The sequence below is a fragment of the Ictalurus furcatus genome, chromosome 6, assembly GCF_023375685.1.
Source record: "Ictalurus furcatus strain D&B chromosome 6, Billie_1.0, whole genome shotgun sequence".
Lineage (NCBI taxonomy): Eukaryota > Metazoa > Chordata > Actinopteri > Siluriformes > Ictaluridae > Ictalurus > Ictalurus furcatus.
In genome coordinates this window covers 19,911,466-19,936,534 of record NC_071260.1, presented here as the reverse complement: position 1 = coordinate 19,936,534, position 25,069 = coordinate 19,911,466, and the positions used below count along the sequence as shown (strand labels likewise).

At 38.1% G+C, this 25,069-nt stretch overlaps 1 protein-coding gene across 1 annotated transcript in view; it reads right to left on the bottom strand.

Annotated features, from left to right (window-relative positions):
- The window catches only part of kalrna (kalirin RhoGEF kinase a), a 183,394-nt gene that overhangs the window by 60,615 nt on the left and 97,710 nt on the right, over positions 1 to 25,069 (bottom strand). The window contains exons 10-16 of the mRNA XM_053627004.1: positions 20,358 to 20,480; positions 14,192 to 14,383; positions 6,867 to 7,036; positions 6,615 to 6,789; positions 5,445 to 5,640; positions 3,458 to 3,624; positions 1,053 to 1,172 (exon numbers count right to left, since the gene is read on the bottom strand). Coding sequence (XP_053482979.1) covers positions 1,053 to 1,172; positions 3,458 to 3,624; positions 5,445 to 5,640; positions 6,615 to 6,789; positions 6,867 to 7,036; positions 14,192 to 14,383; positions 20,358 to 20,480 — 1,143 coding nt within the window. The remainder of the gene's footprint in view (positions 1 to 1,052; positions 1,173 to 3,457; positions 3,625 to 5,444; positions 5,641 to 6,614; positions 6,790 to 6,866; positions 7,037 to 14,191; positions 14,384 to 20,357; positions 20,481 to 25,069) is intronic.

The following is a 25,069-nucleotide window of genomic DNA, read 5'->3' as shown; positions in this document are numbered from 1 at the left end:
TTAGAAATCTTAGAAAGTTTAGAAAACTTAGACAGCTTAGGATTTAGAAATCTAGAACTATAGCTGCAAGTCATTAGCAGGGGGGAGTTATACGAAAAATATAATGTGGATGAAACCTTACACTGATGTCTTTTTATTGGAACAACATTGGAAATCCAAAGACAATCATGTTTAGATTGCTCTCAGCACTGCTACAGTTACTTAACATCATCCATGCTTTTTGTGTCCTTTTACCTTCCTATTTAACCTTCACCACAACAGATTTAAGCTTTCTGGGGTCAAAAGGCTGCATGTTCCCCATCTAATAGTGGGGAACAGACAAAATATAGCCTAGAACAGGAAACAACAGCACAGGAAACCTGGAGCCAAAAGCCACAAGTGCAGCCTCGAAGAGGAAAAAGACCAGCTTCTGATTATCAGACTTTTCTACAATAATTATTCTAGTAAATCTGTGTGTGTAAACACAAATGCATGCAGTATATCATGGTGCAACAGTGAAGATGTAAGTATCTGGCTCTTTTCCCAGAGACAAAATATATACTGCTTCTCCTTTAATAAGGAACATATTTATAAAAATAGTAGTATGGCAGGGTATTTAATAGCTAAAGCTGCCATGTGTCATCCTAAAACTTCCACATGAGCCAAGAGACCTGAAGTGTCAACTCCAAGAAAGGAAAACATTTATAAAGTAGCTCCGAGTCATAAATCTATCTAGTAGTATTGTTATGCTTGTAAATTAACAGCTCTTGCGCCACCAGCTTGGTATATCATCAGAGTATTCTCTTCCCACCCTAAAGTCCTTCACTTTACTTCACTGATGTGTTTTTGCTTTTCTTTTCTAAGTAAATGCACGCATATCTGTTCTGGCCTGGGGAATACTGCTCGAATACTGATGATTATTACAGCTACAGCTACATCCTGTGTACTGATGTAATAAAAATGCAGCTAATAAGTCTTTAAAGGGGTTTTGTATTCATCTCCTTAAATGGGTTCCAGAGCTGTACTAAATTGCGTGGGGTTTAGGGTGTGTGTGTGTGTGTGCGTGAGTATACCTCTATAGCAAGCTGGAACTGTTCATGTTCTCGTTGTAATTGTTCAGCCTCAGACAGTGAGCTGGCATTAACCATGCTGGCATTCAGCATAGACTCACCATTGCGGATCCAACTGAGCACCTAAACACAAAATGACACAAAAACCACACACACATACAGACACAATTAGGAATTAAACATCAACCCAGAATGTATTGTAGCTCTTTTCCTAATGAGTCAAGCGTAGTATGTGTGGAGGGATGGGAAAACCCATCATATGTTGCTGTAGCTGAATTCTGGCAAAATATTCAGAGAAAGAAAATAGCTTTCTTGGTTAAATGTATTATTTTATTTGACATTATTTACATTGTAATTATTATACGGAAAATTATTATAAGAAATGCAAAATCATAATGCAATCGTTGTTTAATTTTTAAAAAATTCAAATATATAACAGTGGTTTTTAGGCAATGTGTTGCTCTGTGCATTTTTAAATGTGTTAAGAATGAAACAAATTTGAGTAAACCTATAGCATAAGCTTATAGCATGTAGCTAAGTTTACGTACGCTTGAGATACTGAGACACATGCAAAAGAGAAAATATTTGAGTTCAAGGAAACCTTGCAGAAGTTTCAGAAGTGTATATAATATAAAGTGTCAGAATTTCACCATGTGACAGGATTTCCCAGGCCACCACACATATATGAAACATGAACATCATGAAAAATTCAAATCGGTGTTTCATTTCAGTGGTATTTAAACCTTTACATGCTCGACTAATTCAGCCTATTTTCTGGTTTCTGAATTTTAAACATACATGAAACCAGACTCCCTGGTTGGCTCTCCCTCTTTGGCTGTCTCTTCCTCTCACTCCCCATATCTTCATCCCTTAATCAGCCCATTTCTCTCTATTAGCACTTGTATAAGTGGAGGCACTTAATGGCTGTCTCTGGAGACACTCCTTGACCCTTTATTACATCCTGAATGACATTAGCTCAGAGAAAGCAGGAAGGAGTGACAGACATCTGAGTAGCCGGAGCCATCAATGGCCTCTGACCCTCTGTCTGGACTAACACAACTGACAGGTCTGTATGGGGCAGTATAAACATACTGTAATATATGCTTAAGTGGATGTTATTTTGTGATATTTGTTTTTTTCATGAACCTGGTATAGACGATGAATTCAAAATGACACTGTCAATCCTTGCTTAAAAAATAAAACCGCATGTATACAACAAAAAGGATTGCCTTCATTAAAAGTCATAGTAGCAATGTTTTATTAATAAACTTGGGAAAGAAAATCATCGCCCATATATGGGGCTATTTCAGGCTGGGTATATTTTTGTAATGAATTTTAAGAAGCATATAATGACTCTGCGTGTATGTTGGTTGAGTTATTAAGACCGGCATTTAAAAGCTTAATGAAAGCTTTGAGTGAGTCAAAATAAACTTCCATGTGTGGAATGCTTCTGCATTGTCTGTACCTGGCAATCCACTTTACCCTCAATAATTTATACACTTACCCTAGTGATTTCCAATTGTCATGATTTCCTTTTCAACACACTGTTTTATATGATATAGCACTGGTTCTGGAGTACACCCTTTCCTCCACATTTGAGTGTTTTCACAGGTTTCCCTGGGAAAATATTAAAATGTGCAGGACAGGAAGTACTCCAGGCCCAGGGATGGGAACCTGGGTGATATAGGATACAGAGGTTGCGGAATGTCATGAGACTGGATTGCTGAATGGTATAGAATGGGAGCTGTTCAGGCAAAAATACTGTATGAGCACCGTGCCTAATGGAAGGCATGTTTTATTTATGTGGCCAAACTTGTATGTTTTTGCCTGGAGAGGTGAGACTAAGAATGAGGTCACACACTGCACTATTCTGTACTCTATGTCTTCATAGCTTTCCACACAGATCTCACAGCACATCTGCATTAAAAAGTCACAGATTTCTGCATGACTGCTGCTCTCTCTGATTTGCATACAGATGACTCGAGCGGGTCGGTCCGCTTGTCAGATCGGTTATATTTGTAACACTATTCATCCACTTGCATATGTTGCTGTCACATAGTGCTGCACTGCTTCTTTCTGCTAGATGGCTGATGGCTGATTCTATGGATTTAATTATAGCGAATGAAACGTTTTCTCCTTTGTAAAGTCATGCAGTGTACTGGCCGACACTCATTTGCATAATGTTGTGCTTCGTTGAGCTTTCGCTGACACATGGCCAGACAGATTTTGCCACAATCCAACTGTCATGCCTTCACTGAAATGTATAACAAGCATATACAAGTAATATAAGATGTATGCTTTTGAATGTAGGTGATTTTTGGATGTGATTTGTGCCTATATTTTTATGAGTGTGTATATGAGTGTGTATGATTGTGTATGAATGTGTTCTTTGTGTGTGTGTGCTTTACCTGTTTAACCTCAGCCTGCAGGTGGCGTAGTTGGAGACACTGCTCTAGCCGTTTCTGTGTCTGCTCTGCACTCATGTCGAGTTCATGTTGTTTCTCATGAAGAAACTCCAGCAGCTCCTGAACCTGAGTCGCCAAATCTACTTCCTTTTCCCCCGTTAACTCAATGCCTACACACACACACACATACACACAGTGTTGAAATAAATAAAGGATAATTTAACACATATTTGAAAGGAAAGGTTTGTATACCATTTGGACAAAATGAGGAAGACAAAAAAATTGTTGTTTCTCCAAGACCATGGTGCAACACATACTATGCAAGTACACAAAACAAAATCAATATTAAAAGTGAACAGATTTTAGCTATAATATTTGCTCCCCAATTCTTTTTGACATCTCTGTTCTAAATATCTTTAGCAACTTTACCAGACATTTTCTTTTATAACTCTACCAGATGTCCCCACCTTCTTCAAATCAGTTCTGGAAACTAAGAAGCTCATTGTAAAAATCTGACATGTTTTAGTTATTGTTCTTTGATGTTTTGGATTGTGGGTGGCATGGTGGCGCAGTGAGTAGTGTTGCTGCCTCACAGCTCCAGAATCCTGGGTTCGATCATGAGCTTGGTTTACTGTCTGTTCTCTGATTTCTTCCCACTGCCCAAAAACATGCAGGTAAGTGGACCGGCTATGCTAAATTGCCTCTAGGGATGAATGAGTGTGTGAACAAGTGTGTGCATGGTTCCCTGCGATTGACTGGTGTGAATTCCAGGGTGAATTCTACCACCTTGCGCTCAGTGTTGCCAGGATAGGGTCCAGATCCTTCTTTTTTGTAGATAACTTATATAAATTAGTGTATTGCCATCTTTCAATCAGAATCCACTGGGAATGTAAACTTTTAAATTCAACTTTAGTAATGGAAGAACAATGCTTGAATGTAGAGATGCATATACGTATAATAACCACTGGGCGGCAGTACCTATCTACTTTCTCCATGGAATGTCCTGTGCATCATGGACAACCTGAGTGCACTATATTGCTTGGGGTCAATATGTTAAAACCATATGGCGCATGATTTATTATTTACAGCCATGACTATTGTCTAGGAACACATCATTAATTAATAACCATAACGTTATGCATGTTTCCCTCTTCTGGAACAGAATAAGAGACAAAATAAAATAATACAATGTGTAAAATAGAAACGCAATTATATAAAGCATAATAAACAAAGTGTTTAAACTGTGTTGAAACAGATTTCAAATATGATGAAAATAAGCATCAGTTATGCAGCCTAATTTAAGTATTCAAACCTGCACTAGAGAAGAGACAAAGACACACCCAGCGCACGAGGGAGAGAGAGAGTGTGTGAGATTGTCTCAGTGTGATTTGGCAAAGTGGCATTTCCAAAGCCTGAACAGGCAGAGACTCATGAGCCAAGGTCCATATGTGGGAATAAGGGGGGGTGTGAGATGGGTCAGCAGTTTGAAGAGAGAAAGCCTGTTTCCCATGTTAAAAATATCTCTAAGACACAGAAACGCAGGCAGAAAGAGAGCAAGAGGATTATAGGGGTGGAGGATTGGAGGGTTGAGGAGATAAGAATCAAAATAGATAGATGGAGGGAATATGGAGAGAGGGACTGAGGGGGTTGTAGAGTGGCTTTTGATTATTTAACCTATTTTTTGGCTTCTCTGAATGGAGAGTCGCACAGCTGCTGAGTTAAGCCAGAGACTATAAAGCTCAGCTGCCTCACTGGCTCAGACACCCAACGTCTGCTTATCTCCCTTTCTTTATTTATCTATGTATATACATCACTCTGCCCTATACACTAATCAGTCTGTATTGCCTCTCCACCTGCATATGAAGATTGCTTATTGATTTCAAGTTCTGTTTGTGTGACAGTTATCTACTCATCCATCCATCCATCCATCCATCCCATTTTATTTCTTTCTTCCTCTCTCTCTCTCTCTCCCTCTCTCTCTCTCTCTCACCTGAAGCCTGGACCTCCATGATGTACTGGTGTAGGTCTTGGCCCTGCTGGATGACCTCATATGTCATGTTGTTCATGGCCAGTTTTCTATCTGCGTGCCTTTGGACCCTCTGTTCCACCAGACTTGGCTCCTCTCCACTGAATTCACTAATCTGCCGGACCAGATCCTCGTTCCATGCGTCCAGTTCTGCAGTGACCTGCACATCACAGGCCAGAGCAAAAAGTCTAAATTCATTCACATTCACAAGCAATGGAAGCCCTGACTCTATCTAATGACAGGCATTTAAACAATGAAACAATACATTTAATTAAAATGTTTACATAACTTGTCATTTCAGGCTGAACTTTCAGGAGATTTACTAGGCCATATGGTACTGTGCCAAAATTTGGGCACCCTAAATTCGGTCTTTTTTTTTTCCTTAAGAGTATATTTTGTTTTGTGTAGTGCATCCAGGAGAAAAAAAGCTAATTTGATTTAGATTTCCAAACAAAAGTTCTCACTGTTAAACATATATATATATATAACAGAGATTTTTGCATGCCATTACAGAAAGGAGTATATTAGGTATCTGATTATTTTTCAGAAGAAAACGTAATTGAGGCCATCTGGTATTATCTGCAGAAACAGAAGCAAGTGAGAACTGTGGCAAGTTCTCCAACTGGCTTGGAAAATCAGTCAATTTCATTATAAATCGTATAACAGTACAATAAGGGGACTGATGCAATTTTAATGTGGTGTGGCCACAACAAATATTGATTTTATGTAGGTTTTGATAGTTTATATTTATTTCCTATACTGAAACATTTAATTCCAGTACAGTATATCAATCTAGGCCCAATCTGAATTTATGCATTTGCCACAAAACACTGTTCTGTTCTGCTCATTTATTATAAGTCCTGTAGGGACCGACTATATGTAGTCTGTTGAAACAGCCAACCATATCATGAGATATGAAAAAGTACATGTGAATAACCTTTCTTTTTAATCACATATTTGACTACAGTGTGATTTGTCATTTGTATATACAATAGATTTGATAAGAAACAGACTTAAAATAAGCACAACTTCATGCCACATTACTCAGAGTACAGCAAGAGTGACCTATCTAAGCCTGTTACCTTATGTGATATTACATACAAAAGATAATACTACTTGACCCCAACCCCTCACCTCAATGGTGTACTGTTCAAAGATGCGCAGTTGAAGAAAGATGTCTAGTTTAATCTTTCTTTCATGGAAGAGCTCCTCCATCTGACCCTGTGCCTCGTCCAGCTGCTGTAGCACACTCTCAATGTGAGCTATAGAACTGTTATGGGGCATCTTATTACTGCTCATCGCTGAGTCTCTGTGAGACAAAGGGAAGAGAGGTCAGACTATATGTTTGTGTGTGCGTGAACGCATGTGTGCTTAGTGTGTATTAACCTGAGTTGTTGAATGAGGTCCTCTCCTTCTTTAATAACATTGAGTGTGGCCTCCAGTGTGGCGGCTTGCTGCTGCTGAAACTGTTTAATCAGTTCTTGCACAGAGTCCACCGAGTCTGAGCACACCTCCTCTAACAGTTCCTTCTGAAGATCCTCCATCCATGTCCATAACTGCAAATACAAAACAATCCAGATAAATCAGATGAAGAATTGCATTAGTGTCTTTATGGAAGTTTACATCTTTCAGGTGAAGGTTAAGGTTTTCCTGATGGGAGTTGCCATTACAATATCATTGAGGTATTTTTCTACCACTGTAAAGTACATTTGCTCCTTATTAGGAGAATAAAACAATACACATGTACACACAGGCAAACTAAGACCAAACACTGCCTCCGTTTACTTCAATAAATAATCAATTTCATAATCACTGCTGTCTGGACCTGTTTCTATGATTATTAGAAACTGAACCAAAAATATATTTTTCTCATTGCTTAAATTGCTTCCATCTTGGAATAATACATCTTTCCACCCTTTGCCCTGCTGCATGTATCAAATTAGCATCGTTGTGGCTGCAGCTGAATACTTTCCCCAGGCTGTTTACTGGTTTTTGCTGTGATGGATGATATATTGTTGTAGTGCTTAAAAAAAAAAATGTGACATCTTCTGAGTAATGCAAGTTCAGGTCATCACCTTATCCAAATCATTCAGTATCCACCTGCTCCCTGAGACAATGGATTTGAACAATAAATGGCATTTACAACCTAATAATACAAGGTAATAAGGTCAAAAGGATGCCACCATCTAATCCTAGTCCCAATGGGACATGAAAGATGAAAGGCTAATTAATAACCATCTACACACCATATCAGCTTATTCTACCAATGTGTTCACGAGCTGTGTGAAAAGGATAATTGAATGGCTACATGAGTGGATTACAGTATGTGCCAGGAGCCGGTGCCCCTCACGTCAATAATAGAGGCTATGGAACTCTAAGCATTTCTAAAATCCATCTAGTGCACAACCAGGTCCCGTTTATTATCTCAGGTCTCCCTGCTATTATCTCGGCTAGCTGTCCATACACAGCATACTTCAGGTACTATGGCACCCCCGTGGGCAGAGATGTAGATGTAGAACTGATCAATGTTCCTTGACTTCACTTTGAAATCCACACCCCTTTCATAAAACCTTGCTTCTACTCCAGATCATCTTCAGGAGCCTTCAGTGTAGCCTTGGACTGTGCTTATATCTTGTAGTGCACTCATCAGTCATGGGACCTGCTCTTCACATGGGACCAGCACTACCCTGGAGGATACAAAGGCATCCATATAATCTGCAGACAGATGTTTGGAGGCTTGAGACCACCTGACAAACAGATATTTATATGCACTGTATAGGGCTAAGGCTTGTATCAGATGGTGGTTTGGGCACTGTGGGGTGACTCCTCTACCATACTCAGACACCTCTGGCAGAATAGCTTGCTGTGGGTCCATCTGTTCAAAAGGTGCAGGTTGGCATATAATCCTACAGTAACTGCCCCAGTTGCTGTCTCTCCAGCTGTCACCATTATTATTTGCAGTTATTCTAGTGAAGACTCTTCCTAGTCATCACTAGAAGATCCAGCTTGGAATAATTACATCTTTCATGCTCCTGGACAATGTGATGTACAGCGGGGAAAATAAGTATCGGACGCATCAACATTTTTTCAGTAAATATATCTCCAATGAGTCTATTCAAATTAAATTTTCACCAGGCAGGTCAGTCAGTATTAACTCAAGAAATCTGGAAATATAAAGAATTCACAACATTAAAGCCCATAAATGAAGTTACGCAGTCAATCACCTGACTTGAATCCAATTGAACATGATTTAAAGACAATATGTTTAGAAGAATGGGCCAAAATCACACCTGAATACCGCGGCCGATTAATTTCTTCATACAGGAAGCATCTTGAAGCAGTCATTACAAACAAAGGCTTCTCCACTAAGTATTAAATAAATTTCAGCTAGCATGTTCAATACTTTTTTCCTGTGACATTCCACTTTCCAGTGGAATATATTACTTTCCAGCAGGAAACTCTCAATTGGTTTCAGAGGAAAAAATCAAGGTGTTTGAATGGCCCTGTGTAATAAAGTGTTATTACACAGGGCCATTCAAACACCTTGATTTTTTTCCTCTGAAACCAATTGAGAGTTTCCTGCTGGAAAGTCCACCCACTTCTCATCTTCATCATTCTGGTGGAGGGCAGCAGATTCTTCTCAAGAATCTCCCGGTAAAGGGCTCCATTCATCGTTCCTTCAATTATATGAAGTCTGCCAGTACCATGCGATGAAAAACAGCCCCACACCATGATGCTTCCACCTCCAAACTTCTCTGATGGTATAGTGTTTTAAGGGTAATGTGCAGTGCGATTTCTTCTCCAAACATGGTGTGTAGTATGTTATAATGTGGTTATTATACTATGTCACTGTTGGACATGAATTCCACTCGTACTCAGATACATTTGAAACAGGCGAGAACCTATTTTAATGGAAGTGACACAAGGCCTATGAAGACATGGAGTTTCTCTCTTATCATATAACCAGGAAAACAGAGTTACAAGAAAATATGAAACATCTCTAGGCTCTATGCAGCTCCCACATTTGGCCCAGAGAAAGAAAACATGCCATTGCTGGTGATTATTTAGTGCTGTTTTCTTGGCGGATGACTGACACATCAAGATAAGAGTAAATAAACTGGAAACACTACTCATAGCCCCAGGCTTTTCCACACACAATGCACTGGCACAACAAATGACCTTCTACTGCTTTCAAAAAGTCATATGTTTATGTTATACAAGTAATATACATCACAAAGTAAAAAAAAAGTAAAGTAATGATGAGAAAAGCCTGAAATATTTATCCTATTTTAATTTAATTATCAACATTACAACATGGTTTTTGGCTCATAGCTGGAAATACAGTATGTTCTAATCTATAAGAATCAGCAGGCATCTATGAGCCTTCAAGTTAGTTATTGTTGGGAAAAGGCCATACAATTATTCCAATTTTGGAAGCACTATGACCCAGAACAAGCATCACACAGCTCAGGCCATACTGACTAGTGATTTTTGACATATAGTATGGCAAATTAGCATGACTCAGAAAAATCAGATGTGGAAAAATAACATATTTTGCTGTGTAATGATGACATCTGACATCCTGTCAGCGTTAATGGAAGCAACAGGATGTAAAAAGATCAACAAGATATTTCTAACCAAATAAATTAGCTACAAATAACATTTTTTTCTTAATAGATTATATAGAACCAGTAATCATTCATCCTTTAAAGCAGGGGTCATCAATAAAATTTAATTTAGAGCCAACTTTATGCAACGTCTAACAATACCAATTCCATAAATTGTTGGGACACTGAGTAAAATGTAAATAAATATAAATAAAAACAGAATGCAATGATTTGCAAATCTTGTAAATCCATATGTTATTCACAATAGAACATAGAAAACATATCAAATGTTTAAAATGAGTAAATGTACCATTTTAAGAAAAGTACGTGTTACTAAAAAGAAACAGGTGGAGGTTAATTGGCAACAGGTCAGTAACATGATTGGTATAAAAAGAGTATCTTAGAGAGGCAGAGTCTTTTTTTACGCATCATTTTTAATATAATGGCTAATGATAGCTGTCATTATATGGAGGCACAGACAGAAGCAAGTGCAGGTATGGCAGTTTAATAAAACAACAAGTCGAAAGGATAAGGCAGAAGTCAATAATCATGAACGGGCACAGGTCAGGCAATCAGACAAACAGTACAAACTGGGCAGGGCAAAAAGACAAAATCGTAAACATAAGCAAAGTCAAAAACCAGAATAAACAGATACGGTATAAAGGCTTGGTATAGACAGAGACACTAGGCAACTGAGCGTATACTTCACAACTTGACCGAATGAGAGTCTCTTAAAAGGAGTAGTGTGAGTGTGTGATTGGTTAGAACTCCAAGGATGGTGAACGTGTCCGTGTGTGCTTGGGAAGTGTAGTTGTTGTCAGCCATGTTTGTAGTTTGTGGTATGCCAATAGCTGCGTTTTTGTTTGTTATTACACTGTGGACCTATTTTGATTATATTATCAACACAAGTCTACAGCATGAGCAGATCACCTATATGCATTTCACTAGGTCTTGTAGGTAAGACAGAAATCATTACTTCACTCTTTCATTAACACTGTCAAATGTGTTGGAGTATGTGTTGGGGCGAGAGAAAATTCATCATCTGATATTCCCGTCTTAAAAGGGTTAACACATTCATAATGTTTAGTGGCAGCACGTCTGGAGTTTCCATAGTAACCTTATTCACAGTCAATCTGTGCGGCCTCTGAATAGGAAATGCCATTTGCTGACAGCTTTTCCGAAGAACAATACAATCTCACTAAACTATCAGTAATGAGGAACTGCCTAATATATCATCAAACTTGTTTCAGCGAGTCCAGATTGTGGCCTGGTAGAAATAACGGTTCAAAAATAATATTTCTTTTCTAATATCTTGACAGCAGAATGGAAGTGATGACAATTTGTGTTCACATTGCAGTTTTAAACTGACCCACCATCTGTGTGTACATAAAACATTTAGTTGTTTTTGCCTGCACCTCAGATGTGATGTCAGTATTTATCTGCTCTTATTAGACCATGTAAACCTCTTGATTCAAACTGGCATACTGGTAGATTTGGCATGAAGAACATGATGTGCTGATTAACACAAAATGAGAATGGGTGCGCACAACTTGCACAAAGCAAACACATTCCCTGCTTCTCATGCTGATCTACTTACACTTAGGTTGGCATCACATCAAACACAACACACATCCTTCAAGTGAGATACCATAGTATAGTATAGTCTCACATCTAGAATATCAGTAGAAATATGTTTCAGAAATGTCAACACCCTATCATAGATGGTCATAGATGATGCAGTTGTTTTATTTGGTGTTTTAACTCATTTAATACAAAAGGACATTATCAGACTTGCACTCTACTAGATGTCATATATAATGATGAGCCCCTGTGGCATTAATGTACCAAATTCCATTCTCAGTGACATTTTCAATTTCTTAATTAACCGAGTAACATTTTGGCTCTTTACTTTTTTTGAATAAAAGCCAGAATGTTTGTATTAAAGTAGTTTTATCATGTAAACCAGCCAAATGTCTTCAAAAGGTCAAAACTGCCTATCGCTGTGGGGTCCCCACCACATGCCCACAGACACTTTTATTTTGACCGTTTATCTGATTTGTTTGTACGATACAAGCAAATATCCTTAATATCCAAATACCCCCCCCCCCCATCCCATTCAAGTAAGGGATATGCAACTGAATATATAAAAAAAGAGTTATTTATTTTAATTTACTTTAAAGTCCCTGTGAAGTGCCTTGAAATGCATAGTGTTATTCGATGTGTTGACGTAATTTCCGCTGAAACAGGAAGTCAGGGCGGGACATATTGAGTGGCTCTGCCACCTTTTTAAATAGCCAATAGTGTTTAGGTTACCTCACAGCCTGGGCTAAGCTGTACTTGACTTGATATTGTGAGGGGCGGGACACATTGGATTCTGGAAAGTACTTGATTGAACAAAAAATCTGATGAGAAGCTGACGTGCAGAACGATGTCATATTGATATCGATATACCAAACATGAAACACAAACAACAGCGAGGGACTGGTAGCGGAGAAACCAGCGGGAACTTAACAAACGAACCTAAACATGAAACATGACATGAACTATGACTATGAATCTAAACATGAAACTATGGACTGACTGTGGTTATCTATAGTAAGGACTCTAAACTAATCTACTATAACTCATTCAACATTCCGCGTTGTGTGCTGGGAGGCACGCAGTATATATGCGGAGATAATCAGCGTTGTAATGGCCGACGGCTGAGGGCAATTCGGACACACGTGAAACTACAACCGATGACAGAACGGGGAGGAGACATGACAGAAACATAAACAAATGCACGTGTCGAAATGTCACGATTGTCCACAAGGGAAAAGCAGGTGCTCGCGCACCTGCTCGTGCACGCGCGCTCACATGCTCCACAGCGCGCTGCTTAAAGGGGAACTCGTGACACCTTGCCGCTCCAATATTTTTTGAGGGGACTGTATACTATAATAATGTACTTCTACAGACATATAAGTAACAATATATTTTTTAAAAAATCCACAAAATAATTGTAGCATTTCAAACTTTACTTAAGCCAATATCCAAAAACAAGCCAAGCTATACACACTATATTTTTAGCTCACAGTTTCAGAATGATTTAAGAAAAAAAGAGCTTTAGTGTTTTTTTATTGACCACAATGCATCTTTTTGTATATTTGCTCAAGTTACACTATAATCATTGGGCTATTTGGGACGTAATATCCCAAAATACAACACAATCATAAATAGTTGAAAAAGTGGAACTCCATCTTCTGACTCAGTTTAAGAGAATTCTCTCAGTGGGAGCTGTGGTTCATCCTGTACATAATCCCAGCCTCAGCCTCAGCATGGCATATCCTCCAGAGATCCAGCAAAAGCAAACCGGCATTCCTAAAGCGCCTGATAGAGCAGTGTCTTTATTAAAAATAAAAACCCACACATTCGTAGAGCCTAGCCTAAAATCTCATCCATCAGCAGGACTATAAAATAAATGACATTATTAAACTATAAAAATAAATCTCCATTACGGAAGCCAAGCAGAGGGACAGTGAAACAGGGGGACTCACTTTAAGAGGACTCCATGAGATGAATGGTACCCACTCAGCTGGGACAGATGCTGCCTGCTATGTTTTATAAAATATTTACTTTGCTGTGGCTGCGCTGCATGAGTAATAGTATGCCCTTCTCTGAAATCAGTGTGTACAGCTGAAAGATCAAAATGTGTCACTCGATTCCAGTAGCAGTTAGTTTTGTTGTGTCTCAGTGCTGACAGGGTTACTTCTTTCTTTCTTTTTTAACTTGATAAACATGCACATAAACACATACAGATGCAAACACTCAAATGGATACACTTTCTGCAATGAAACATTTTCACATCTGGTACTGATCAGCGAGTGTTAAACAGAGGAAAGAGTCTGTGCAATCTTCAGTAATCTAACCTTATCCCCTGTGAATGATTGGTATGCTTGTCTCTATGGTTGCCAAAGAGTCCACAAACCTGTAGACTACATTACCCAGCATACCTACTTATTCCATTATGTTTCCCATAAATACGACAGTTCTGCACTTAGCTGATATTAGGTTTCAGCTATTGTAAAGTGGTCCTAATAAGAACTGAAATACCAAAGGAAAGTTTACCTCTTTGGTGTGAGTGTGGAAGGAGACGGACATGTCCAGAAGCAGTTTCCGCTGCTCAACTCTTCTCACAAAGTCCTGGATCCTAACCTCTAGGTGCCGCGCTGCTTTGTAGATTTCCTCCGGGTCGCATTCGCCCGTCTGAGCCAGCTGTTCGGCCGCCTCGAGGAGCTTGTCAGCATTAGTGTAGGTGTTCTGTTAAATTAGAAACCAGGGCACAAATATTTGTTAGACCTTTGTCAGCATGTATATTACAATACCTACAAGCACAAATGTACCGTTAATACCCCTGTTCAGAAGCAGGAAACAGGGAAAACACTACAGATTCTGATAGACGCCTTTCTATAACGTCCTGCTTGTCTGTATCACTTACACTATCACTCTAAAATACATGATCACGACCTGTATCCGTTCACACATAATCAGAGCCATCTGTAGGACAAATCTCCCCATAAAAATCCCCTTTTATTAGAGATTATTGTATCACTTCGTGCACCTGTGGTTCTCTGCTGGTCAAATGCAGTACCCTGGAGTTCCTAGTCTGCAAACAATGTGCTAAAATGGTGATCTGCTTATTAACAAAAGATAATTTATGTCTCCCAGGACAGTGCAATCAGACTACACTGAAGATATTTATCGAGCTACAAGACACACTTACTGGCCACTTACCAGGATCACCTGTACACCTGCTCAATTAGGCAATTATCCAATCAGCCAATAATAAGCAGCAGTGCATTGCATAAAACACAGTGGCAACCATGGGCACACGTTCACTGAATCTGGGCAGTTGAAATTAGAAAAAGACCAGGTGGGGCTGGCACATGATTGGCTGATCTTCTAATTGCATGAACAGGCAGGGGTACAAGGATAAAGTGGCTGGCAAGTGTATATAAATCAGTGGTATTCTTAGTGGCTCAGAGTTGAAGGCTCTGGGTTTCTGATTGAAAGGTTATGACTTGAGCTCATATTTAACTCACTCGAGAAAAACCATCTGCCAAATAAATGTAAATGTATTCAAACTGTGAGGCACCTGCTAGGTTGAATGAGCAGCATGTTATGTTGAAATAATGTATATTTCAACATAACATGCCTAGACAAGACAAAAATCTCAGTGCTTACATGCAATATAGATTAACAGCAACTATTCTCAATGAAGAGGTTCAACAGGTTCAATGAAGAGGTTCAAAAGGTTTGTTTGGAGGATAGAGTGGAATGCAAATTGACCAGATGCATGGCAGACTCAGCCATAAAAGTTTGAATGCCGCTGATCTAAATACTGTACCTACATGCTGACTGACCTTTGAAAAAGATCTTCATAATATTGTGACCATGCTTGGATTACATTTATTTTTGTTCAGTACAGATATTGGTATTGTGACTCTTCACTCTTGTATTCTTTCCCAGGCTTGTTGCTGGTGGATTTTTCTCACAACTACAAACATTTCCTAATAGTTTCATTGCAGTTACTGACTAGTAATGTATAGTAGTCTCTGAATAATATGTTTTAAGATGAATGACTGAATAATAATTGATTTGATTTCGATCAACCCAGGGTGGCCAGAGCAACGGAGGCGAGCTGGCATTTGACTGGGCACTTTTCAAACTAGGGGCGGTGACCCAGCACGTCAGGCCATTACAGACAGGTCTGACTCGGTTGGGACATTTCTCCTACAGGGGATCTCCTATGAGCAATATAGGGTTAGTCGCGCTTTGGAGCTCACTGGAGCTTAATAATCGTGTATTGATGTTTATTCAATATTTTAAGTGACGCATGCGCATATTCTGAATCGATTACAGGAACATTCCTCAAATGACAGTTGAGAGTAACAGACAGTTACTACAGTGACACACAGCTTATTGCTTATTGTCTGAGAAGGAAATTACAAAATGAAGCATGTGGGGTCGAAAAAAACCACTATGACATTCCTTAAAAGGTGTGTGTATCATTAATAGCTAACATTTTATTAAATATCATTAAAAGCATCACATTTTGCCCCACCACTTTTGGAGTAGTGGTGCTGCCCCTGTCTAAATCTACTATCTGAATCAGTCTAGGCACTATAACTGCAGTTTCATCTGATATGATCCTACCTCCTCTAATCTCTCCTGGACACTCAACATACCTTATAAACTCCTAATTCCCATCTGTTCAATGATCTCCAAACCAGCGCAGTGGTTTTCTATGTGTGCCTTGTACTTATACTGAACTTCTACATAATCTCATATCACTAATGCAATCAATAGACTTTTAACATTGGATGTCATAGAGCCTTCCTCTGCACAATCCAATTTCCGCTGTTAAATCCCACTCTAGTAAACTTCATCTCTGATTATAACCTCCCTTTTCGGTATCATGCAGTTGAAGATGAATTACTGTTAGCTTTGCTCTATATTTTAGCTTGTTACTGTCATCCTCAATATGCTCATTAGGGGAATGGACTCCTTTTTGGGTCTGAAGTTTATCTGGGATCTTTGCAGGAGGTAATGTATGCATTATTATATTCATGGTAATAAATATACTGGTAATGTTCATGTACTGCACAGAGATAATGCTATCTTTACCAATTCATATCATCATGGAAAAGTCTGTATGTTTCTTTTTTCTGGAAAGATATAGAAGTCTTTTCTCATCTGCAAATACCCTTCACCCATATTTCATTTCTTAAAGATACACACACACATATATATAAATCATCTTTGAAAAAAATATTATTTTAGTCCAGTTGATTGCAATGACACAAATCTTTAGTCACATTAATAAGTGATTAAATTACATATTAAAATTGAAATACTCTTATTATTTATGTCTCCAATAACTGCAGTATTGCTTTACTAATCAAAAACAATGACTTGTCTGACTGGGAAACCTAAATCCAGCAAATTCATAAATCTACAGGATTATGACAGGATTACAGATTGTGATAACATTGACTTTAGTAATGGTGTAAACTTATTTGCACTTAAGTGTAAGAACATGACAGTTTTCTAGACATTTTGTTCCTTTCAATACACACTGATTCACCTAATGCACAGAAAATCTGAATAATATATACACACATTAATGCTAGTCATCCCAAACCTGCCTGGTTCTGGTCATAAGGAAGTTGGCAGAAGCAGCTGGTTGTCATATTCATTTGATTCTTTAAAGAATACTCTAGAAAGATCTCTGACAAACGGCATACTATAAAATAGACTATACATATAAAACAGAAAAGTCAGTAGTAGAATGTGTAATGAAATGAATACATTTAATATGCTTTAACAGCCCCCTGAACATTAACAGATGAAGTTTCACTATAAATTGTCAATTCCCCTTTATTACACCATTGTTGAAAATTGTGGTAGAAGATAGGGTTTATACTGTAGATAAATATAGATCATTTACAATGTCTCAGCTGCTGCATTTACATGATTGGTCCCTGGGTCACTAGGCTACAGACTGATTTGTTTTGCCAAAAACTATAAAATCCTAGATAGTAGTACTTGATTTTTTACTCAGGTATTTGAATTGGAAATAAAGAAAAGTATTTGAGTTGGAAATAAAACTTTTTTTGCTTTTATTCACTGCTGTCACCCGGTAACCTTTTGTAAGCACCTATTATAGGTAATAAAACTTTTTTGTGTGTGCTGCATTCATAATGGAACCGATTATTAGGGGAAGTAGTTTCATGGCAGGAAGTTAGACAGCTGTGGCTTGCATTTGTAATAATGGTACTACACAATTACAGAAACACAAATCTGTGGAAAGAAATACTGCTTAATTTATTTACATTTTACTATCTATTCGTTTAAACAAATATCAAAATAGAAAAGATATTTTCATACTCAGACCTCAACAATTATCTTAATATATATATATATATATATATATATATATATATATATATATATATATATATATATATATATATATATATATTGCGGGCTGTGCTGTCTTGTGGGGTGAGCATGCATAGAGGCCATGGCGGTGGAGTCCACTGCCCATTGTTTTCTCTGTGACGATGGTACCTGCTGCCTCCAAGTGTTTCTGGAGCTCTTTCTGAGTGGTCCTTGGCTCTTGGGCTACTCCTGACTATTCTTCTGACTCCCTGGTCAGAAATCTTGTAAGGAGCTCCTGTGTGTGGCCGGTTGATGATGGAGTGATGATGATAATGAATCCAATGGTGCTTACTGGAGGATTCAGAAGTTTTGAAATGCAGCTGTATCCGATTGCAAAAGTCTTGGGAGAGCTCTTTGCTTTTACCCATCATGAGATGTTTCTTGTGTGACACCTTGGTAACGAAAAGTCCATCAATTTACTAACCCAGCTGATATTAATTTTCACAGATAGGAGGTATAATTACTTTGTATCTACTTGCGGATTTCAGTTGGTTCCTTGCCTTACCTTGCCTTGGAGAACTTAGTGTGTTCAATACTTTTTTCCTGTGTCATTCCACTTTATTACACATAACTTTATTTATGGATTTTAATGTTGGGAATTCTTTATATTTGTGGATTTCTTGAGTTAATACTGATGTCTGGTGAAAATTTCATATGAATAGCCTCATTGGAAATATATTTACTGAAAGAAATGTTAACATGTTCAATACTATACATACACACACACACACACACACACACACACACACACATATATATATATATATATATATATATATGTGTGTGTGTGTGTGTGTGTATATATATATATATATATACATATATATATATATATATATATATATATATATATATATATATATATATATATATATATATATATATATATATATAAAAGGGGTATTAAATTCTGCGAACCTTAAATCCTAATGATGACTGTCAATGAGAAAATATGGTTTTGTTGTTACAATATATTATAGTTAAATAACAAACAGCATTATTTTATTTTGAGTGTTTTCCTTTTCCTAAATTATACTTTAGTAACTGACCTTTACGACACTGTATACTGTAAGCATTTTAATACTGTCTATTTTTCTTATGCTTCACATCTACAGTGAAATTAAATATTATAACTGAGTGGAATGGCTCCCACTACACTGTGTAAAGAAGCTTGGTGTGCAGTTCTCTTATTGATCCATATTCAGACAGATAGATAGGATTGATTTATACACAATTATGCAGCTATTATAGTGTTACATATGTTACAAAACCTAATATGAAGCCCTATAATTACCAAGAGTGGTCAGATTAGATAAAATGGATTGCTCTGTATAAGATGACATTAGTACTAAGTGGCTATAATTCTTGTAGTCAAAGCTGCACGCCGATTCAGACAATGAAAAGATCACACTGCTCACATTTATTTACGTATATGACTCACTGCTGAATTCACACTGCCATAAGTCAAAATGAAGTCTGTTATCCTGTGCAACTCAATCTCATGAGAAATGTATTAATTCAAACAAACAATAGTGATGTGATTGAATTTTGTTTGCTTTCATAGGAATAATGTTGTAAGTAGGGACGTAACACAATGGCAATATCTTTATCTGCTCAGTTCTGCAAATATTCATATCTGTATATACATTCAGATTTAAAGTGGGTGTGGCCAGAACCCCACACCACTATGCTCCTGGAAACACAGGAAAAATACCTGAAATATTTTGTAATGGATTTCGTTGGTTGTATTTCCCAAAATATAAAAAATTAGAAGCCTAATCTAAACCACTGCAGCCCTGACCAGTTAGTTACTAAGGTTGCTGTAAATGCATTGTGCAGTGGCACACTTACGTCGCACATCAATGTCGAGCGTTCATGCCACATGTTCTTGCCACACATTTTTTTGACCTGCAAGCTTCATATCTGACTGCTCACATGTACCCGCTTTAAAAAGTCAAAAATCTCCTGCTTGTGCACCTTTTTTGTTGCGTCTTGTGGGATCCCAGTCCTGATGCACACCTCTTATCTCAACCAAATGTTTTATGAACCATTCTATCCAGCTTTCTATTTAAAGTAAATAAATAAATAAAACAAAACAGCGCCACCTATTTGTATCTGTATTTGCATCTGTTTAGAACACATTATCTGTTTATTCCAAATAACGTATTTGTATTTGGTTCTATGCTTAGTCAGAAAAGGTACTGACCTAACCACAGAACTTTCCATATGATCTGAGTTATGCAAAGAGTTGCAATTTTACAGGTTGTGAGTATGCTGCTTGTGCTCTTACCTGTGCCACCTCCTCAAAGTCATCATGGCGTTTCTGCAGGGCTCTGGCTCTGTGCAGAGACTTGCCCACTCCTGTGTGTTTACTAAGGAAAGCCTCACCATGGTTCTCAATCCAGTCCATCACCTTTATAAAACACAAAAATACACACCATTCAAATGATTTAATGAGTCACTGAAACAATATAATCAAAACCTTTGTCATAAAATAAATGTTCACTACTTATATTCTTTCCCATACATTTGATTATAGTTCATGCCCAGAAGTGTTGGGACAAGGGACTCATACAATAGAGTACACACACACACATACACACACACACACACACACACAGAGAGAGAGAGAGAGAGAGAGAGAGAGAGAGAGAGAGAGAGAGAGAGAGAGAGCGCAACGACAGTAATTGCCTCTTCACATGGTGAACAATCAGTCACGACTGTCTCTCTGTCAAACAAAACGCTGAAGCCACTTTATCAGCAGTTGCATAAGTGGACAGCAATTCCGAAACACAGCTTTGATTTCATTAGTACGATACACAATCTGGCCTAACATAAACCATAGCTTGACTGCGCAATCATAACCGTAACTTTATTAATATGCCCCGTAGCTCAACTCTCAGAGAGTAAAACGCTGCCGAGAAACATTGTTTATAAATATCAGGAGAAGCGAGGGTGTAGAGAGGTCAAAGACATGGGATTAACCCAGTTTAGTCTCTGGGAATAAGTGTATGCTTCTGGAATGTGAACACAAACAGACCCCATAGGGTGAGCTCATCTGAATGGGATGCAGAGTGTATAAGCTCTGGATAAACAGTCTTAGTTTAAACAAGACTGCAGTCTCTATATTTTGATTCCACATCACCTACTTCCCAAAATAAAATGTAAATAAAAATACAAATCACCTAATGAATGAAACTCAACAGAACATTAGGAATTTCAATGTTAAATCTATTCCTGAAGATGACAACCATGTCAGTAGGTGTGGTGAACGTCTGTTTATGCATGGCTGATTACAGCATCCGCAGTGTGTTTTAAAAACATGGCATACACTTGCATGAACAAGGAGCGCTGCACTAAATATAACAACAACACCAGATATAAGTTGCACCAAGTCATGTTCAGCTCTACTCTTGGATAAACCCGCTTTCATCCACACTATTTCAGGCAGGATGTAATCTTTAACAATATATATATGTATATACACACACACACATATATATATATATATATATATATATATATATATATATATATATATATATATATATATATATATATGTGTGTGTGTGTGTGTGTGTGTGTGTGTGTGTGTGTGTGTGTGTATATATATATATATACTTACTATTTTTACTATAACATTGAATCACTTTGTGTTTGGGCCCTGAGGTGTGGTGTGTAAAATTATTCACTCTTTGAGGCACTCAACAGTATAAACATCCTGATTATGGAATGGATTACTGTTGGCCAGGATTGGCTGGTATAAGTAGACTAGCAGTAGGCTCCCTCTCTCTCAAGGATAAAATACGTAAAAATTAAAGGTCATTTTTTTATAAAACAGTTGGCTTAAAGTAAATAATTTTTTTACTTTTGTGGAATCAAATACAACAGTACCACCTGTGTGTATTTTACCTGCACGGGTTGTGAGTAAAAATACACAGAATGGTACGCAGTAAAGGTTGGGGCTGATTTCTTTCTAGCCCAGACTGTAGATTCACACAGCCTATAGACAACAATTTTTCCAAGTAATTACATTTGGTGTGTGTTGGGGATAATTTATTTAAGCTTCACTGACATATCCATAACAAGTCCTTTGCTATGATTAACAAGACGCCAGGGCCGCCGGAGCAACAGGGGCGAGCTGGCATTTGACCTGGCACTTTTTAAACTACTGCCATCCCAGAACCTCAGGCAATAACAGACAGGTCTGACTTGGGTGAACCAAACAAAAACAAAAACCAAACAAAACTTCCAGTTATTGGCACCCTGTCCAGGGTGTACCCCGCCTCGTGCCCGATGATCCCTGGGGTAGGCTCCAGGTTTCCCCGAGACCCTGAAAAGGAGTAAGCGGTATAGATGATGGATGGATGGATGGAACTCCCAGTTCAGTTGGAGGGTGGGACATTTCTCCTAAACGGGCTCTCCTATGAGCGAGAAATGGTTAACCGTGCTTTGGTGCTTAATAATCGTGAGTTGAATCACCATCACTAACGTTTCAGATGACATATGCACATTCTTTAAATAAAGTAGGTAAGACTTGCTGGAAAAATGTTGATCAAAACAGACAGTTACTACAGGGACACACAGCATATTGCGGAATGTGAACACGTCTTCGATTTTTTAATTTAACAAAAAAAAACATTTTAGAATTAGTGCTACTTTGTGAACAAATGTTTTGCTGTTATGAGCTGCCTGAGGCGTAAATTGCAAAATGAAGTGTGTGGGGTCGAAACAAAATACTCTGACATTCATTAAAAGGTATGCTGTGCCCTGTTATTGTATTATAATCATACCCTGGTGCCTTATAGAGCTAAAAGCAAAATACATAGTTAGTTTGTATGTTTTTTGTACTGTGTGTACCTCTTGTCTCAGACAAAACTTTTGACCCACCGCTTTTGGAGTAGTTGAGCCGCCCCTGCAAAACGCATGATATACAATAATGGGTGTAATATACATGAACAAGGAGGACTGCTTTCTCGATCATGGATTTTTCAAAATGCCTTTGGAGCAACTAGCTGTAAATACACTAAGCAAAAATTGTCTAATCAAAGTACAAGTTACATGAAGGGACAAATGACAGAATTGTAAGTTTGATTGAAAGAGTTGTCTAATGGAAAGCTCAGCTTTTGTGCTTACCATGCTTTCTATTTATAAGGGAAGGACTTGATGACCATGAATGCTACTGTTTATCTCAGTTTCACTAAGTGTGTTCCTATGAGTATATGAGCTTCATAATAGTAATGCTGAGCTAATAGTCATTTCAATTATTTCATTCAATATTGTGACCAGTTGTCACTGTTGTTTGTCCTCATAATGTACTGCTTTCTGAGCAGCACTGAGAGGCAGAGAAAAAAAAAAAGCAGCCATGTAGTAGACAAATAGGTGTCCTCGTGTATGACATACAAAAATAATATGAAAACATTAAAAGCCATCCACCAACGCTGTTTTTGACCCTGTCTGAAAATAAAATGTGCCCAACACTAGAACTAGAGTGTGAGAACAGAAAACCTACCAATAATTATTGGCATATAAACAGGATCCAGGAGCCCCCTTGAGAGAGAGATTTTAAAAAATGTTGCATGGATGATTCAGTTTCTGTAAGTCTAGACTAAAAGAGTTTTTCAGAACTGTGTGGTCATCCCTATAAAGTAATATTGAAATACCCAGCAGACATTTTCTAATCTCAACCAGACTTGCATAAGGGGAGTTATGTCTGTGTGTCTTAATCCATGTATAATTTAAATGGTGATAGCGGTCACGCACTTGAAGACGTACATAAGGTTTACATTTGTGAAATGTGAAATATTTTGCATTGCAGCATTTTGTCACAGAAAAACAAGTCATGTCTTTCTTATCTGTGAAATGTCCACCATATGCAAATACACCAGAGGACTCTAGAATTTACAAATGCTAACAGTGAGATAACAGAAAGGTTAATATGCCCAAGCCTCAGTTCACTCCTCACTGACACACCCAGGATAGACCATACTTCTGACTTCATGTGAAGAGGTACATCTCCCTCACATTTCTCACACACATCACCTCCTGTCCCTCTGGTGTTTAATCACCACAACCATGACTTCTGATTTATCTCATTTTACAAAGGACAGAGGTCATAGCACATAGCACTACACAGGGTATCTGTGGACACAGAAAAGATGTGGAGACAATGCACTGGATTTAGTAGGGTGGTGTAATCCACGATCCCCAAGTGGTACATGAACCATGGTCAGGCATACTGTTATTTTTACTTTATTTAGTTACAACAGCCTACAATTATCAGAGCTATCATATTAATAAATGAGTTATTACAGTTATTAATCTATTTCACTGGTAGCGTGAATTGAATGGGTTTAATCCAAATGTCAAAGCTCCAATAATTAGCCAGAATATAATTGTACGCATTTAAATAATGATCCTAATATTTGAATACTGTTGGATAGTCTGTGGAATTTATTCTACAGTTAAAGGCGTGGGCAGTACAGCAGTTAAGTTTGTGCTTCAGAGCTCCAGGTTTCTTGCATTGATCCTGAACTTGGGTTTCTGTCTTTGTGAAATTATTGTGTATGTTCTCCCTGTTCTCACATGGGGTTCCTCTGGGTTCTCTGGTTTCCTCCCACCTCTCAAAAACATGCATGTAGGTGGACTGGTTATGCTAAAATTGTGAATATGTGTGCATTTTTGCCTTGTGATGGACTGGTGTCCCATCCAGGATGTATTCCGGCCTTGTGCTCAGTATTCCTGGGATGTACCATAACCCTGACCAGGATAAAGCAGTTACTGAACATGAATGAGTTAAAGGGTTTGAGAAAACATTTGAGAACCCATGTCTAGAAGAGAAATGAGATGTATTCTAGCCTGCGACAGATGGCAGTCAAACAGAACTGCTTGTGCTTCTGACCCAATCTGCTCTAGGCTCTGTAGTGATCTTTTAGAGTCTATATATTACAACTGAAAACTCCCATCATTGACCTGCCATTTTTCCTTATTATATTCTCAACA